This window comes from Typopeltis vanoorti, chromosome 24 (genome assembly GCF_054136105.1).
Source record: "Typopeltis vanoorti isolate ZY-2024b chromosome 24, IOZ_Tvanoo_1.0, whole genome shotgun sequence".
NCBI lineage: Eukaryota > Metazoa > Arthropoda > Arachnida > Uropygi > Thelyphonidae > Typopeltis > Typopeltis vanoorti.
Genome location: NC_143572.1, coordinates 14,408,569 through 14,428,908, shown reverse-complemented (window position 1 = coordinate 14,428,908; position 20,340 = coordinate 14,408,569). Strand labels below are relative to the sequence as shown.

At 34.9% G+C, this 20,340-nt stretch overlaps 1 protein-coding gene across 1 annotated transcript in view; it reads right to left on the bottom strand.

Annotated features, from left to right (window-relative positions):
* Nucleotides 1-20,340, bottom strand: part of LOC150092936 (uncharacterized) — a 96,072-nt gene that overhangs the window by 57,920 nt on the left and 17,812 nt on the right. The window contains exons 2-3 of the mRNA XM_090413396.1: nucleotides 18,491-18,765; nucleotides 10,439-10,763 (exon numbers count right to left, since the gene is read on the bottom strand). Of these exons, the coding sequence (XP_090269522.1) occupies nucleotides 10,439-10,763; nucleotides 18,491-18,625 (460 nt within the window). The 5' untranslated portion in view covers nucleotides 18,626-18,765. The remainder of the gene's footprint in view (nucleotides 1-10,438; nucleotides 10,764-18,490; nucleotides 18,766-20,340) is intronic.

Below are 20,340 nucleotides of genomic sequence, written 5' to 3'. Positions count from 1 at the left end.
GGATGTTAGAAAAGATCGGTAAAACTTTAAGGCTCCTTAAGGATATTGACAGAAGAAAGTTAAAATATTTTGGACACATGGAAAGGATGGAAGGGGAGACTTCTCAGAACAGTAATAGAAGGTAAAGGTTCTGGAAAAAGAGGAAGGGGATAGACCACCAATGAGATGGATGGATGGAGTGTGTGGAGTGACTGATCTGAGAGATGAGGCCGCCAGAAAAGCAAACAGGACTACATGGCGATGCCCCTGGTGTGGCACATCACCGAGCATTCGAGTGACCATACAACATCTGTAGATGCCCAGTGAACATATAGATAGATAGATAGGTAATGTTATGCACAAATTAAGTTTTATTATGTTATTATGTTGAATTTGTGTTTTACTTACAGGTCAATTTGTGATAATAACCCTCCTAATATGAGTTCAAGAAAAAGAATCGAAGAAAACAGAGGATTCACTAAAATGTGGATAGAGAAATTTGAACTTATAGAAGTAAATGGAAATCTGCAATGTTTAATTTGCCATCTACAACTTCAAAATAACAAATCGCGTAATGTCGAATGACATTTTCGAGGAAAACATTTAGACTTCAGTAAAAAATATCCTGAGGGTGATAACAGAAAAAAAGCAATTGAAGAATTACAAAAGAAAACATTGCTTCAGCAAAGAAATTTGTCAACTTGGACGAAATCTTCGTCGAATACTACTGAAGCAAGTTTTTTGTTATCCCTTGAAATAGCAAAAGTGGGAAAACTTTTTACCGATTGTGAATTTCTAAAAAATTGCACGTATAATTTCTCTGAAATTCTATTTAAGGATATAAAAAATAAGGACGAGATACGTAAAAAAATTTAAGATTTACCTCTTTCGGCTGAAGAACCGTCAAGGAACGGATTGTAACAATTTCTGTAGAAGTTTCAAATATGCAAATTATGGATATTAATTCTGCCGATTTTATATCTATTGTGGAAGATGAATCAAATGATATTTCCGATATGGCACAATGCTGCGTGATGGTTAAATATGTCACATCTTCCGGTATTTGATAAGAACTTCTTGATCTGCTAACACTTAATGGACACACTACAGGTCAAGATATTTCATAAAACCTTCTAACAAGTTTACAGAACAAAAATATAAATATTAATAATATAGTATGCATTGTGACCAATGGTGCACCTTCTATGATTGCGAAAAATAAGGGATTTGTTAAATTATTCTCCATTCATATTCCACGTGGAGTTATTTCATTTCATTGCATTTTGCATCAAGAAGCTTTAGTTGCAATTTTTTGGGATTATTACCAGAACTAAAAAGAATGGTGGATGTTGTTGTGCCAATGATTAATTTCATCCAATTTCAGGCATTGAATCACAGAGTTTTTCCACGCTCTATGAATGTATTGTATGCGCTCTGTTCTTTGTTTAATATAATTGGAATCGGTTGATTATAGTTTGTAACAGTTTTTTACTTTTTAGTGCCATACATCAGTTATGTACCCTGAAGATGCCAACAGACTTAGTTGGTGAAACTAGTTGGTATAACTTAGTTGTTGTTATATGCACTTGATCAATATAATCCCAATAAAAGTATTTCCAGAGTTTTTGACACATTTTTAGAGGGAACTAGGTAGTCAACATAAAGATTTAGTGACATTTACATCTGTACGATGGTTATCAAGAGGAAAAGCATTAAAACGTTTTTCCAGTGCTTAAAAGTAATAGTTTTCTTAATCACTAAAAATTATGACGTAAATCATGTGGAACTTCTCAGTAATCCCGAGTGGATACAAAATTTTTGTTTTTTTGCTTGATATGACAGAACATTTTAATAAGCTAAATATGAAGTTGCAAGGGAAGGGAAATACAGCCTTACAATTACTAGAGGAAGTCCTTACCTTTGAACAGAAACTAAGAGTTTTTCGAGGATGTTACTGAAGAAAAATTTATATATTTTGAAAATATAAAAAATTATAGATTGAATTTAAATCAAAAAAAAAGTTGATTGCAAAATATTTTCACTGAAATGATTACTGCAATTTTAGATTCATTTACAAGCAGATTTCAGGATTTTAAAAAAACATCAGGAGATGATGAAATTTATATTACATTCGTTAAATTGCAATTTAAAATTAATAGATATTGAAGCTTTTTCTGGAATATCAATTGCAGAACTGCAAATGGAACTTCTGGAAATTCAGAATAAAAGCATCTGGGTACAAAAACTTCAGGAAATGGTAGCACAAATTGAAGAAAATGAGGAAAGTATGGAAGAAACACCACAGGAAATTATATTTAATGTTGGAATTCTTTCCCAACTAATTATTCAAATGACAGATGACTTGCCTTTGAGGTTTTGACTCTTTTTGGTTCAACATACAATTTTTTCTTCAGTGAATTACATTAAAAATAAGTATAGGAACAAATTGACTGATGAAAGTTTGAGAGCCAAATTACTATTATGGTGCACGACATACAATCCAGATTTAAGTAAATTGGCTGAGAAGATGCAAAATCAAAAGTCTCATTAGTGAATTTTAAATTAAAACAATCAAATATCTATTAAAATATATAATGTATTTTTGTTTGGACTAATTCTTTTTGCAATACAAATTCTGACTTTTTTTTGCAATGTTATACTTACTTAAACATGTTTGTGATTAAAAACTTAATCAAACTTAATGTTGTTTTATTTATTGAACATATAAAAAATGTATATGCAAACATAAAAGTGGTATTTGATATCTGGAAGTACTGAATTAAAAACAAATTTACCTAAGTTTGAACTAACTTTGAGTCACCAGGAAAAATTGAATTGAAGTTCAGCTCCCAAAATTTTGTTTCAATTAATTTTTTTTGGTGGAATGGCTCTTTGGTTCAAAAAGGTTCCCAACCCCTGCTCTAGATGAAGCATTTTGAATATTGTTCTACTGATGCTGCTCTCAAACTTTCTATCTGGCTAAGACAGACTGATGAGTGTTCCCCATTTGGCCACATGTTTCACACACACACTCTTTTTTCCTTAATAAACAGCACCTCACAATCCAGTTCACTATAAAAAATGTCTTTTCTAGACATTAATCACATCATCTTTCTCAATTTATAGATAACCTAATCACACAGGCAGATACAAAATTTCCCCATCATTCCCCACCCCCTGCCAACAATATGGTAGCATAAAATCCCTGTTAAGAGCCTCCAACCTCTATTCCCACTAAGCTTCCCTCACAGCTGAACTCCTTTATTCATCATACTTTCCTGTTCAATGGCAATAACCAAAAAGATGAACAAAATAGCTGTGCTTTCAAGTCATACCCCTCTCAACATACAGATTACAGAAATACTATTATTCTTTATATCTGAGGCACATCAGAAAAAATAGCCAGAACTTCAAAGAAATAATGTCTGCACTGTTTTCAAACCTCATAAAGCTGACTAGTCCAAGGCATGGTCAGCTACATCTGAGTAACCATAGTTATGGTAATGAATACTGTTAAATTATGAATGAATACAATTCACTAAGGAATGTTTCATTCATAATTTGACAAGTTAAAACCCTTGAAATGGATATGCTTGTATTTTAGTACAAGTTGTATATAGCCTGACAAATATTGGATACCGTAATTAGTGTAAGACTTGTGAATATTCCCATGTAAAATACCTACTAAATTGTATATTAGACAATGAATTTGTTATATACATATTTTCAGTTAGAATTGATCTAAAAGAATTACTGTGTAAATTGCATATAACCAACTGAGATTATAAGGTCAAAGTACACGGGCAAGACTTAGTAAGTTGCCTGGATTAGTATTTTGATTAGTAAGTTGCCTCAAGCGGTCACGTGTGCATACGGCACGTGATGATCTAAGTTTTCGGGGAAGACGCTACAAAAAGAAGACCGACAAGTGCAAAAAATAACATGTCAGGTGAAAATTTAGGGTTACAAGGAGTCCCGGTAGGGGTTGATATAAAAGGGCTGGACCCCCCCCCCCCAGGAGGTTTTTTGCACAGAGTCTCTGTTCTCTCTTGGTGGCAGAAGTCTGAGGTGTCAGGTCATGATTAGAGGGATCACGGATTCCAAGCCCTACGATGAACGAATAGAGGATTTTCGAGGGCAACTCCCGGAAAAGATAATGGCCAGGTAACGTGCCTTATGGATGCAGAATTGCCTCATGCTAAGAATATTCTAGGCATAGATAATTGGTATGCAGTTTTAGCCTTAACACAGAGGGAAGAAAATGTTTGGAAGGAAGGGAATCCAAGAATCGAAAGGACAAGCATGAGGAATCCTCGAACTCGGTATAGTAAACCTTTAATCAAGTAATGTGTGAAAGGAAGACAATTTTAACTTAAGAATCACAGACCTTCATAAAGTTTTGAGACCATCTAAAATTAAGACAGAACTGTGATATTTTATTCGTAGTCGATGAACAATATGTGCTAAGTATTATAATTGTACTTGTGTTGATTGCTAGCTATGTTTAAGAGCTGTAAAGATGTCTAATCCAGACAGCTTGATTAACACCCAAAAGTCATTATTGGTTTTATAATCTAAGAATGAGAGCTTTGAATCTTTGAACATAATGTTTTTGTAGTATTAATTACTGTGTGATGTACACTGATTAATTTTACTTTGTAATCTAGTAGTACAGTGAATTTAAAGCTCTTTATTCTGTATGATGATCATTATGTTAATTAAACCTTTTGCTCTTATTAATTTGGTTGCCTGTGTCTAAGAATCCGACGCACCACTCAAATTATTCAGATCTAAGTGGGAGATAATTGTTAATTAAGACCACGACTGCAAACATGGTTGATTATAGAAGGTACTGATAATTGATAACTTAGTATAGAAATAGATTATATTAACCACATGCATATCTGAAGGTTCACTTCTTGACTGAGAAGTTTTTCCAATCTAAGGGTTCTGGGTGGCGCAGCAGAACAAATAAATTTTCCCAGAACCATAAGAGAAGTTAACTTCAGAAGTTTTGTTACCAAGGAGTTGGCTTAACCTTGAGACAATCCCTTTGTAGATCAGACTCGCACACGTAATAATCTGAGGGGCTCAAGTATATAATAGTAAGACAAAGAAAGACACATTATAGGCGCTGCTGAGATAGGACAAATTATTCAAGAGATAGTTAAGTAAAGGAGATAAGCCATAATAAGTAAACATTACCTACTACGACGATGACACACATACCAATACCTTGCACAGAATCAGCACTCCCTATCTCTCTCTCTCGTTTCTTGCCCTTCCTCTCCTCACAAAAAATCTCTTTCTATTGTTATTCAGGTCAGGATGTTATTCTCATCCAACCAAGCTTCACTTATTCAAAACAGTTTCAGGTGAATGAACTAACAATTTCATATCCCTTATTTCTGATACTCCTGGTTTTTGTAAACATGCACAGCAATTCATTTATTTGAATATAACCAGTCCTATCCAGGTCACTCCTCACTGTGAGTTCTAATCCTGCTCGTCTGTTGACCTTTACTCTTTGTTCCCATATATCTCTCCAGACTCAATCCCACTCCAATGTTGACCATCTTCATGCATGCATTCATTACTGTTTCTTGAATCTGCTCTCCCCATACTGCCCCCCCCCCCAACTTCTCTTATCTCGTTTTCCTGTCCAAGTTGCATTTCTGTTCTCACATTCTTATCTCTCACACTACTCTCATTTCCATTAAAAACACTTTGGTCTTGCCTAATCCCTCTCCTGCTTGTTTAAAATCATCTAACTTTCACTAATACCTTGTTTGCTCACATTACCCCTTACACTTCCTTCTATTAATAGTCTCTTTAGCAGATTCACAAAAAATTCATTTAAATGTAATCCATGTCTTTTATATAATTCATCTCTTATTTTGACTATTTCAATATGAAAAACAGCAAAAAAATAAATAAATTGAAGAAATACTTTCAGTCAATTAGGTTTTATTTTTTATACACATTTATGAATTTTGTTCTTTTGTTCCTTGGTAAAGTACAAAATATCTAAAGGCTTATCTCCTTTAGATATTTTGTACTTTTAAAGAGTTGCACCTCTCCCTTTTAGACTTCAAAATTTCATTTTTTCCCCCCAATTCCCCATATTTTCTCAATCTGAGTGATTATTTAACTTTTCCCCCCCATTTGCTTTTTTTTTTTTATGTCAGTTTTACTCATGAAAGCCAAGTCTGTAATAACAAGGAAATTGTTAAAATATGATACACTTACCAGTGTCGCAACTAAAATAGAACTAGCAGCTTCATTGGGCTTAATAAACATCAAAAAAAAAAAAAACCATTAAGCATTTTTGCCCACCAGTTCTATTTTAGGTGGCAATACTAGTCTGTGTATTTTTCATATTTTAACAACTAATAAATTTCCTTGTTGTTACTGAATGTTTTTAGTCATAAAATATTTCTCTTTAAATAGGCACTATAGTACAAAATTATCTTTTAAGACTAAGACATTAGCATCATGGGTGGGCTACGGATATTTTTTCTGTTTTTTTTTTTTTTTTTTTTTTCCCCCTTATACCTGGTCTAGAGGCAAAACATGGACCTTTTTTTTTCAAGACTCTAATAAACAGAGCAACTGTCTTGGACTAGGCAATGAAATTCATCTGCCACCTGAAAATAATCACATACATTCATGTCCACAACAAGATTTGAACCAGCACCGTACTAGTTCAAGAGGGTGTACTAATCACTCAGCCGACAAGATCAATAAATCATATCTTTGTGTGCGTGTGTGTGTTGGGGAGAGGTACAGTCATACCTTTCCTAGAAATTATATTTTTCAATTCAGAAATGTCTATTGCATCATTTTTTTAAATTTTTGGAAAACAGCCCTAAGTTCACAACTTGACTCAAAATCTAAGCTCTAAGTTTTTTTTTTTTTTTTTTTTTTTTTTAAGATTTTGGATCACAGCCATTCCCAAGCAACATATGAACAGGCCTTTCAAAGTCACTCAACATGTTCAAATATTGAAATTGCATTTTAAGTGTATACTGAGCATCTGATTAGCCAATGTGATATAGCATCATGAGGAACAGTAGTCTAAATTTGTATCTCCTTGCCCCTTTCATCATATTTCCCAGATGTTTTTGTATCAACAGTTTAAGTCTAGCATTTCTGATTAATGAAGCAACTTATTTCTTCATTAGAATAACAGCACTACATTATTTATTGATAACTCTTTAATATAGTGAGATGAATGGTCTACAGAGATTATAACATTGGGATGGGAGCTAATTGGCATATATCAGACCTCAAGATTTGACAAAGTATACAAGCTCCCTGCTCATAATTATAATAAAAAAAAAAAAAGCCATCTGAAAGCATAGTTTGCATTTGCACAGCAAACTTGTGTAAAAATTAGCAAATGAAGGTTTTATGATATTAACACTGCCCATTTTGTTAAATTAAATATTCTTTTTAATATTAATATATTATTATTTTCTTCATTTGTTGCTCATACACATATGTAGATATTACTATATGCCAAGTAAGGCATTTTTAAGTCATAAACATTAAATTAGCTTAAAGATTCTATTTTATTATTGCACCAAAATTTATGATCTTTTCCACTAACTTTTCCTGCTGCTATGATAAGTACTCTAACATGCAAGGATAAAGAAGTGGCTGTGCCACTGTATAAGGCGCTGGTCACGCCAAACTTGGACTATTGTTTTCAATGTGATGTGGAGACATTGGAGAGGGTCCAGAGATGAATGACTACGACAATATCAGGAGTTTGGAATGCTGGCTATGGAGAAAGTTTGAAGAAGTGTGGATTGCAGAATTTGGTGGATAGGAGAAAGAGGTGATATGATAAGATATTTAAGTTAGTGAGAAGATTTTATCAGATTATTCCAGAGGGGATTATAAACAGAGAGCAGAAGGTGACAGGGGAAGAACCAGAGATCATTCCTGAAAGTTATGTAAAAGTGTGGTGAAGAAGGGTGTGTGTGTGGAGTGGATTTTTTACATAGAGAATTGTCAATGAATGGAATGCATTACCAGAATGTGTTGTTAATGCAAGGAGTGTTAAGGACATCTTCCTTTTTTTTTACCCTCTTTTACCTTGTGGTATCGAAGGTTTATTAATCATCAGACCTCAAACCGTTCACAGGATAAGGTGGTCATCCCTACGCCCCGGTGTATCCCATGTCCATAGTGTTGAGTTCTCAAGGCCGGTTTGCGGGATGAAAAACCTGAGGATAAACTGGGGGGGGGGGGGCCTACTGTCCATGCCCAAGACCGGCTAACTTGGTTATGGCTGAGGAAGATCCTTCAGCTCCTCATTTCTCCGACGGGAATCGAACCTAGGACACTCCATCCCCAGGCATATGGTTGTGAAGCACACAGCCACTAGGCTAATCGAGCAGATTTGGTGGGATTGTAATCTCAAGTCAGTAGGTAGAGCAATCTCTGAGAATGAAGTCCATTTTTCTATCGTACTCACTAGCATTAAGAATGACAGTAGCACTCCTCTTATCACCAGAGCAGATATGATTGCATTAAACTTCCCAAAATATGGGAAACACTAATACTTCAAGATCCCAGTTTACATCCTAGTCTGATAACAGGTGCCCCACCTAGTCAGGACTCTAGTCCATCACATGTTTCACTTAGTTTTGTGTTGTGTGTGTTACAAGTCTCATATTGTACTCCCTAGCAAAATCTGAGTGACAGACAAAATATTGAAAGAATGAAATATTATTTTTAATCCTTTTTTAGTGCTGTTTTGCTTCATTAAGCCTCTAACATGGATTTAAGATTTGCTTACCTCATTATGTATCATTCATCTTACCGTTTTCCCAATTCTGAAAATCATTCCGATCTCTTTGAAGCTATATTTCCTGCAATCCAAATTTCCCAACAATGAAGTCATTTTCTTTGGCAACTAATTTCCACAACTATGGTTCCCTTTTTTCCAATTCCCTAGACCAAGCTGTAAGAGAAGCAAAAAAAAGGTATTTGTTCTAAGCAATGACCTAAGGCACATCAACCAGAATTCCTGGCAATCATCTCCACTCACCCACTGGATCTTTGCTTAACCAGTTCACTTTTGGGGTGCACAATTGAGATAACCACTCTTGGTAATTCAGATTGCAATCTCATCAGTTTCATCTCTACTGGAGCACCCACCCTTCAGTCATTCATAATGTGGTGTACTTTGGCAACATAATGCCAAGTGGGAAAATTTCAGAATTTTACTCCTCCTTTCATTGGTCAGACTGTTTCTATTCTGCAGATCCAGATACTCTATCTTATTAGAGAAACTCATTGGAATGGAGGCGTTCATTCCACACACTGTTCAAAATTACTAGCATAACCGCATCACTTCTATAGAATCTTTTTTTCATTAAATGCGTTATTTTTCATTCTCTGGTTATTTTTGTTATTTGTTATTTCTCACTCTGCACAAATCCCAAATCCACTCAACCTTGGAATACTGCTCTCAACATTTGGGATGGTCAGGGCTCTAGGCTTAGGCACTGGCCTAAGGGCACCAACATCATAAAAAAAAGTAATAGCATTAGTCGAAGTTGGTGGTACGAGCAGCGTCCCCCAAAATGCTCTATACGCACTTTTTTTGGCAATAACTATAAACTGCTTTTAACAATAAAGAATTTTATGATGTCTGTCTTGTCTTACAATGCATTGATAAAACTGGTCTAGGAGCGCCACATACCCTCGAGCTAGCACTGGGGATGGTGCACCTAAAACTTCCATAAAAATTCTTAATATTCTTCAGAAGAGGAGCTAGGTTAAATTACAACTTCTCTCACACACCCTTCAGTTACTCATGGTTTCTGCATTGTCTCTTCTGCAGATATTTCAATGGGCATTGTTCAGCAGAACTGCCAATCCGTTACATCTCCCACTTCTGCTAAACGTACAGCAACATGAATTACAGCAGCCCAATATCTTTTACAGGTGAACTGCTGACAATGAAACTGCTATTCCCAGTCATTTATTCTATCTACTTCATTTCTATTAAACGAACAGTCTTCCCCAAGGACTATGACCTCTAGCTCTTCAAAGAGGAATATCAACATTACTATGCTCTTAGGCTGCTAAGTCTGCAGATGGCATTTATTTCCTATAAGTCTTGAAGCTTCTTGTGTGCAAGAGTGATTAAAAAATTAATAGAAAAAAAAAAACTTTTGCATCTTCCTCCTCTCTCTCATTAACACTCTAGTAAAAACAGCCACTAGTAAATGTGACATTTATATCCTTTATGTATCATTAACATTTAAAAATGAATTTTAATTACTTAGATCTGAATATAATGGTAAACACACAATGCAATTGCTGAGGCAAACGCATGCAGTCAATACATGATGACTGATATAAGAAACATTTTGCATAATATGACAAATTAGCAGATTCTTAGAAAGAATGAGATAGACAGGGGGGGGGGGAGACCTACCAATTTCAATAGAGGCACAAGGAGACACTGCATCTTCTATATTACACACATCTTCAGCTTCTTCAGACTTAAAAAAATTAAAATTGATTGTTTCCATCTCATATCCAGACGATATTGGAGAATCACTTTCAGAGTGGTCACTAGTTGATGTGGTAACACTATGGGGTGACATACTATCACTTTGAATATGCGAATGAGAGTCACTGAATGATGTACTATCTAACATTTTTGAAGCTGAAGTATCATTTATATATATTACAGACTGTCCATTTTGTTCCTTTTGTAAAAAGGAACTCCAAAAATTTTCATCTAGATTGTAGTCATTCTGAAAGGAAAAAACAGAAATTAAGATGTTACCATAGTTATGAGTAAGAAAATTAAGATGAACTAAAGCATCTCATGCTTTAGTTCATCTTAATATAAAGTAATCCACTACATATTACACTATATGGAAATAGGTATTGAGACATCTATGTTTTAGAACAAAACACTGATATATATTCCTATTATCAACACACATGACCTATGCTTATTTATTTAGCATATGATACAATGACTGTGAAGCCCATACAGATAGACACAATATAATCATATGAAATGAGTATAATACTATTAGTTGTAACATCATTTTGTAAACAGTTTATTCTCTAGCTGGTTTGTTGCTATATAAAGCAAACAGATATACTGCTCGAGTTTACTTTAATGAGCTGATGAACTTCAAAACAGGCATTATTATAGGATACTACATTAGCAGCTATCCATTTGTGATATTAGATTTATTAGATTAGTAAAAGGCTGCATCACCCACAAAGGGACCAAATGGAACACTGAGAACAGTAGAGAAATATAAGCAATCTAATGTGGAAACTATGTAAAGAACCCCAGAACATTCACGGATAGCTCACATAACTGGTCTGTTGGAAGTTTGTGGTACAGAGATGACTGTCTGCTCATTTCTGATAAGCACATGTGAGTGACAGATGCCTAGGGAACAAATAGTTCATGCCCAAATTTATCCTTCCAACTGAAGTTTGAGGGCAGAGGTGTAATGGACTGAAGCTGTTTCTTCTGATATGACCTTTGGACCTCTGTAGTACTTAGGAAATAAATGCCAATATAATACTTCTGAATAATGTAATGCATCATAAATTACGATAGTTTTATAGGGCAAACATCTTTCTACAAAATAATGCACTTATATCATCCTGCAAGTGACAATGAATCATGGTTTTAGAGAAATGATGTGGAAGAACTTGATTGGGCTACACAGAATCAATCTCAACCCAACAGAAAACTTTCTGAAAGAAGTGTAATGATAGATGCAGAGCAAATAAGCATAATCAACAGTAAATGAAGTACAGTTTTGAATACACTGGTTCAAAACATCTAACTTGTTATCACAAACTGGGAAGGGAATATGTGTGTGTGTGTGCATGCACACACACATACATGCCCAGAAATGTGGAAAGTGTGATTGGTTTCAAAAGAGGTCAAATTCTATTCAGATATCTGTGCAATTTATGTTTATCTAAAATACTTATTTCAAGGTACTATAAAATTAATATACTTACCTTCAGCTAAGCATCATCATCATCAAATTCCTGCTATATACCCTCAAGGGGTGTACAGGATAGATAGTACTACATGAAAAATTTACATCGTTATTAATTTCCTATCTACAATTTTCCTCCAAATCAGTCTGTTACTTGTCAAGACTCCAACATTATCAGATCTTATATTTCTACCGTCTAAGGCACTTTGTACCGTATCACTCCACCAATATTTTGGTCTTCCTCTGGGTTTTTTCCTGCCAACCTGGCAGAGAACAATTGTTTTGCTAATCTTTCCTCGCCCATTCTGTTTAAGTGACCATACCACCTGAGATTAGCTCTGCTAATGCATTCCTGGATGCTGACAATGTCAAGTTCTTTCCTAATATCCTCTTTTTTAATATGATATTGCCATTGATGCCATCTGTTCACGCCTCTAATCTTTCTCAGGACTCTCATATCTGTGGTCTCTAGTCTTTGGTCAAGTGTTTTACTTCTGACCCAGCTCTCAGATCCATAAGTTAAAACTGGTTTGAACACTGTCTTGTATACAGCTATAGTGTTCCGACTAATTTCTCTCTTATTCCATATGAATTTATTCAATTGGCTTCCCACCATACCAGCTTTGCTGATTCTGTTGTCTATTTCTATACTGAATTTACCATCTTCACTAAAAATCGTGCCTAAATAGCCGAAATGTTTTACTCGTTCCACAGGTTCTCCATTCACAACACAGTTGACATTTTCAATGATTCTGCCTATATTCATTGTCTTTGTCTTTTTATTGCTGACCTTCATACCATATCTATTACAACAGCTATTCAATTTAGTCAGAGAATCTTGTAGACTTGTAGAGGATTTATTTAGAAGTATAACATCATCTGCATAAAGCAAAGAGCTGACATTAACATCTCCAATTTTGATATCATGTTTAATACCACTTTCCTTCATAATGTGATCCATATAGATAATGAATAACAGATGGGATAATGTACATCCTTGTCTCACACCAGATTTAACATTAAACCATCTTCCTGTACTTCCTTCAATTCTAACTGCTGACTTACAACTCAAATAAAGACTAAGTATTGCTTGATATAATGCCCCATTGACACCATATAACTGCAGCGTATTGAATAGCTTCTCTCTTGGCACCTTGTCATATGCCTTTTCCAAATCGACAAAACTTAAATACAGATCTTTGTTATATTCCCATGCTTTCTCGACTATTTGTCGTAAAGTGAAGATCTGATCCTGACAGCATCTATTTGGCCTGAATCCAGCTTGTTCTTCACCAAGCTTTTCTTCCACAATTCTTCTGAAACGTTTCTCAAGTATACTTGCATAGATCTTGCCAGGAACACTCAGTAGAGAAATACCTCTGTAATTCTCACATGCAGATTTATTTCCCTTTTTATATATGGGTACTATGAGAGCTCTACTCCAATCATCGGGAATTCGTCCCTCTGTCCAGGCCTTCTGAACTATGCAGTGGAGCCACTGTACGACTCTTATACCACCATACTTCAGCATTTGTGGTCGAATATCATCTACTCCTGCTGCCTTTCCACATTTCAAGCCTTTGATGGCTTTTTCTACTTCAAGTATGGATATGTATTCCTGACTGCATGCCTGGTCAGTGTTTTTTAGCACTGTGCTGTCATCACTGCTTGTTTCATTTAGAAGTTTTTCAAAGTAATTACTCCATACTTCAAGGATATCTTTTTCTCCTGATTTCATGTCACCTTTATCATCTCTAACTCCTTTTACAGCACACTTTCCTCCATTCCTAAGCTTCAACATCCTCCAGAATATTTTGTCACCTTCTTGATATTTATTTTCTATATTCTTGCCAAAGTCCTCCCATGACTTTTGTTTAGCTAGTTTTACACAGTCTTTGCCATTCTTGCATTTGTCTCTATATTCTCTAAGAGCACAAGCTGACTTATTTGACAGGAACTTTTGATATGCTTTCTTCTTTTCCTTCACTGCCTCTTTAACTTCCTGTATCCACCAGGGAGTTCTGATTTTTTTATCCTTACAGACAACCTCACCACATGCCTCTCTGGCAGAATCAATCAATGTTTTCTTCAGAGTTTGCCACTGAATCGACAAGGTTTGATTCCTGTTCTCAAACTCTTTCATTTTCTTTTCAATAATCTTTGTGTATTTTAGTCTACAGTTCACATCTGAGAGTTGCTCAACTTTTATTCGCTTTAAAACTTTCTTACATGTTATTCTTTTCAATATGAAATTCAATTTTATCTTGCTCAAGACTAAATAGTGATCACTTCCAATTTCAAATCCTCTGTACACTCTGGTGTCCTGCAACAGGGAAAAAACATCACTATCAACAATAACATTGTCAATGAGACTTTTCTTATTCCTAGCCTCTTCTCTACATGTGAATTTGTGCACATTTTTATGATGGAAAATGGTGTTAGTAATAACCAGTCCATGTCCTGAGCAGAAATCCAACAGATATTTGCCTTTATTATTAGCTTTGCTCTTTTCTCCAAAATTTCCAAAAATATTTTTGCATGTCTCACAATCATTTCCTACTCTGCTATTTAGATCCCCAACAAGCACCAACTTTTCCTTTTTCATTGTGTCAGTTGCTTTTTCTAAAGCGTCAAAAAATTCCTCCACTTCTACCTTAGTAGAACCTTCTGTGGGACCATAGGCACAAATAAGTCTCATTGTCCAGTTCCCCATTCTCATATTTGCCCACATTACTCTACTTGAGACTGACTGCCATTCAAGAAGATTAGCCTCGTATTTTGTGTTGAATACTATGGCTACTCCTTTTCCTTGATTGTCATTGCCTGAATATAACATTTTGTATTTATTGCTCAGAAAGATCTCACCAGTTTTGGTCTTTTTTGTTTCAGTCACCCTTATTATGTCGATCTGGTACTTATCTAATTCCTCAGCTAGCTCCATTTCTTTGCCATTCAGGCTTCTTACGTTGATAGTACCGATCTTTAACTCTGGTGATGTTGGGTTGGGGTTTGTTTTCAGATTTGTTCCAGTAGCTGACTTTTCGCTGTTCGCCCTGCTTCCCTGGCGAAAACAACAGGGGCCTTGTTTAACCGGGCGACGCCCCAGCCGGCATGAAATTTTGTCATGTCGTACCATCATTTTTAATTTTGGTTTAACCAATAAGAATACAATTTGGTCGGCTAAATCCCAAATTGCCAGCCCATCCTTGTTCGTTCAGTATCCAAGTAGATACCCAACAGGGTGCACCACGAGAAGGTGAGGATTGGACATTAGGTCAGAAGCCCTGGTTGGTTCTCTGCATTCCTTTAAAGACTATGTGGAGGTCTCCTCTCAGTTATACAGCTTTGACCCTTAAGCACCCCTTCAGCTAAGCATGTTATACAATTCTCTTTATTTCTTGAAAAAATATATGTCAGATAATTCTGGAGTCATTTCAAGAGAAAAGTAATACAAATAAATGGTGTAGAACTGATCAAATGAACCAGAAGAGAGAAAAATTTTCCACTTTGTCCAGTACACTTGATTGAAACAAGAAATTACATTCTTGTTTCAAATCTTACCTAAGTGTAAGCAAAGTTGGTTTGTGCATGAAGTACATTCCCAACTAGAATACTTGCATAAGCGTTGAATTCACATCATAAGGAGCAATAAAGATAAATCCAAATTGGTTTCAGTTTCAAAAAAGTAGCAATGAATACCAATGCTCTTAGGAGTTACCTACCTACCAATCAGTGAGCACTCTCCTTGATAAAATGGAAAGAGGTAAAACAGTTGATTAAGAGATGCCATCAGTGAATCAATGTGTGTGTATAACTTAGCTAATCAATTTAAAGATTAAAAATTTGTTAATAAGTACTTCCACACTACCAAACTGTTTATTTGCATCCTTATTATGAATATGGCAGCTCCAAAAATCCACTCACCTACTCATCACTGAGGTGTTACCAGAAACAAATAGTGAGAGAATTATCAGCTTCATTCTGAATTAATTCAAAATATATCAATTTTATTCATCTAGTTTACACTTTTTTTTTCCATTTTAAAAGATCTGATTCTAACAAATTTATTAAAGAAGTTTTATTTCCAGCAGTATGGAAATAAAACTTCTGGATTTGAAATCATTAATTTGAACATTACGGTGTTCCCTTTTAAAGAGTCACAAAACAAGTGAAATTTTTAACTAAAATTTCACTTGTTTTGCGACTCTTTAAAAAGTCAATATAAACCAGTCATCTTCACTTCCTTCCATTCTTTTATTATTCTTTAAGGTTCAAAACATTATACTTTCTATTTGAAAGATTATGAAAAAACAAACAAGCATTTTAAAATTCGGCCTGCTGTATCTTCTTCCCACAACAGTTGTCCTATCATCATTGCCATTTTAAACATTTTTCTTTCTATATGAAAACCTTATACATCTTCTTCCTTTTTATAGTGCTTTTATCTTTTTGCTTGTTTGGTGCAGGGTTTGCTCTATGATTATGCAACTGTGGGAAATCCCAACTGGCTTGTCACAGTCTGGCATTAGGAGGAAAACAATTTTTATGACTGTTGAAGTGTGTGTTCACAGGACCGATTTGCTTGTTCTGGGGGATAAAACACCTGAGTTTCTGGCTGAAAAAAACCCTTATCTCCATATGAGATAAACTAACTCACCTTTAGTTGAAAGAGACCAGATAAAGGTTCCTCACATCTCGGACCAGGAATTGAACACAGCCCTTTGGTCAGAAAGACCCGAGTTCAATTCCTATCTGAGATGTGAGGAACCTTTAAATTTCACTTGGTCTGTGATAAGGGGTTTTTTCTCCCAGAAACTCTGGTTTTTTTATCCCACTGAACAGGGCACTGTATATTAATTCCTTAATTACATCCTTAGGAAATTTGTAACTTTTGCCAAAAACATATTGCAATTTAATTTGTAGGAAATTTATAACACATCTTTTGCATAATTTATTAGAATGTTGGCAATAAATTTCTGTCCACATTTGGCTGTTGTCATGAAACTTTTTTCATATCCGGGTAAAAATGTAGTTCATCCTTAGCTTTTAAACATTAGTGTGGTTAATCAAGACAATGTGAAGAGCTTGCAGAACGACTTAAATAGGCTCTCAGTACAGGCAAAAGATAATGGGTTTCAGTTTAAATGTGAAGAAATGTAAAGTTATTTATTTTGGGATAAATAGATTAAAAGCTGCATACCACATTAATGGGACCATACTCCAGGATATGAAGCTAGAGATTTAGGGATGGTAATAGATGGAAAGTTACAGTTTAGAGGACATATTGATAAGTTTGCTAAGGTAGCTCATAAGATTGTTTAGCTGTTGAAGAACAGAGATAAGTTGTTATTCCTCTTTATAAGGTCTTGATATGTCTGCAACTGGATTACTGTGCTGAGGTTTAGTCTACTGAGGATGAGGAAGCAGTGGAGACGAGCAACCAAGATGGTAAATGGTCTGTGGAATGTTCACTATGAGGACATGTGGATTGCAGAAGCTGGTTGATAGAAGAAGAGGAAACATGATAGAAACATTTAAGTTACTTTAGAGGATTGATGCAAGGGAAATGTTTCAGCAGTTGGCTAGAGGGGTCACAACTAAAGGTCATCCCTGGGAATTGAATAAAAGTGTGGTTAGTAGGGGTGCGAGGACAGATTTTTAGCTTGGAGAGTTGCGAATGAGTGGAATGGGCTGCCAGAATCAGTCATGAGTGCTTTTTCTGTTAATGGGTTCAAGGAGAGGTATAATAGATTGTATGTGTTGAGGGTTAAGCTGTGAGGACATCGTGTTGGAGACTTAATGGAATGGATACAGCACTCTAAAAGGATTAAAACTGATTTTTAATACTTCCAATATTTTCCAAGACATCTTCAGGGATTACAAAAACTAATGTAACATACACTTAAATACAACACAATACTAAGCTAACCATGTGGATGACTATAAAAGTCCTATCTAGGTGGTACACCCTCTATGGGCAATTGTACTAATGTTACATTAGTTTTTTGTAATCTCTGAAGATGTCTCAGTGACTGAGATGAAATACTGGAAGTATTAAAATCAGTTTTAATCCATTTCGAGTGCTGTATACATTCCATTAAGCCTCCAACATTATATAATAGATTGTGTGGATAGTTTGGGTGTCCTACATCAAGTCTTTGAAGTTGATGGAGGTGCCCATACAATAAGCCTTGAGGACATACACAAGAAAAATGAGCTCGGAAAACAAAAATGAATGAATAACTTATTTCCAGCACTTATATGCCAACTATACTTCTAAAATAAAGAACATAAACCTCAGCTTATTTTCATGCTTCCATGGAACAATCACATGAAGGATGATGTCATCCTTTCACATATAAGCCAAAATCATCCATTTCCATTCCAAAACACCTTAATACATTTCCTTGACCATTCTGTACAGTTTTAAAAGCGTTGCATATTTATTATCAAAATTATTAATGACAACACAACTAAATATTGAAATAAAGGATACTTACAAGATTCAGATCAGATGATGAATCTTTCAACATATCATCACTGATGTCCATTATGGGACTAAAGTCTCCTATCAGAACAGGATCCTCTTTATCAAAGAGGATATCTAAAACCTCAAGTGATGACATTATAGACATAATTTTCAATACTAAATGTTGATAAGTCAGCCGTAGAAATAAAAATCTGTTAGCATTCTTAATCAGTCCGAAGTAGAATTGGCAATAGCTAGGATATAATCATCCTTTTATTTTTTTATTTCCATTTCTTTTTTGTTCGTCTGTAATTTAAAAAAAAAACAGTTAAATATAGCATGTCTTTCTTATACATAAAAATGAGTTTATATCTTGCATTATTATGAAACTGTCATGTTTTGCAGAAGATGAGATGACTCAGGTCTCATAAGACTCCATACCTATATTTATTACCTAACATTAAAGAAGCTTATATATTGCAATGCTTGGAGGATTAGGTTTAAGACTATCTGATGTGAGGTAGATACAAACAAAACAATATCTGGTAGACTGTTATATGCTTGAGGTGCATCAAGGAAGATGAATGCAAAATGTATGCATGGCAAATTAATAAATAATCGTAATGAGACATGTTAACTGGTGGGGGGCTAATAATATAGTAGAAGGAAAAATGAAAGGGAACTTACTGAAATGACAAGAGATAACTTTAGAGAGGAAGACTGTTGCTATGCTGAGGACAATGACTAGTAGAAAATAACACAGTTCCATCCAGAGTCTTGTTCAGACCAGATCTGGATTATAATGAATGGTATCTGTAGTGTTCACCAAAAAACAGTTAACCCAAAGACAATTCATTGAATGAGAATTTACCGAAAAAGCAATTCACCGAATAATCAATTCATCGAACAACAATTAATCGAAAAAGCAATTCCTCGAAATGCAGTTCACCGATCAGCAGTTAATCGAAAACACAGTTCACACCAAAAAATGAATTATAAGGCATGTGAGGTGAAGATGTGCAATTTTTTTTTTTAATTGTTCTGTAAGGGATATATCTTTCAAATCACTTATGTACGGTAAACTACCATTTATCCGACTTCGTTAGGAAAGCGATTTTTTTGCAGGGCATACTGGTTGCAGTGAATGATATCCACTGAGGCAGATATAGTCGAGATGTTAAATGAAAAGGATTTTATACTTGTGAAAATAACATCCTACAGAACTTGAGGTCAGTGGGGAGGGAGGAGGAACACTGATGGTAAGTGAGGTGGAAGTATACATGAAGAATTTAGTAAACTCTATATCAATCAGCATGTCGGACTCGTTGATATATCAACATGTCTTTGCAATATCTCAGAAGAGGAAGTCACTAGTGTGTGGTGAAAGGACCAGTTGAAAGTAACAAGCTGTACGAGGGTGGAGAATGAAAAGTTCTGATAAACACCTAGAACAAAAGACAACTGGTCTTTTAAAAAAGACCAGTTGTCTTTTTTAAAATATTTGTCTGTCCACAGTTCTGTGTAGTAATTTAGAAACTCTTCTAATTTCAATTCAGTGTTTAATTTTATGTTTTCTTTGGTATATTATTATTATTATTATTATTATTATTATTATTATTAAACAAGACCTCATGGAGTCAAAGATCTGCATTTAAGTGTTTCAAAATCTTATATACATTGGGTCTTATTTTATATAAATCATGTTCTAAATTAGAAACAAATTTGTTCCATGATTCTCTGTCTTTTTCTAACTTCTCTTTTAGCTATGGCTCTTATTCTTTTATATTCTATTTCAGCTTCTAATATTTTACTGCTTAACCAGTTGTGATAGACTTCTTTTTTCTTTTTGATTATTTCTTTGATTGTATCATCCCAAATCTT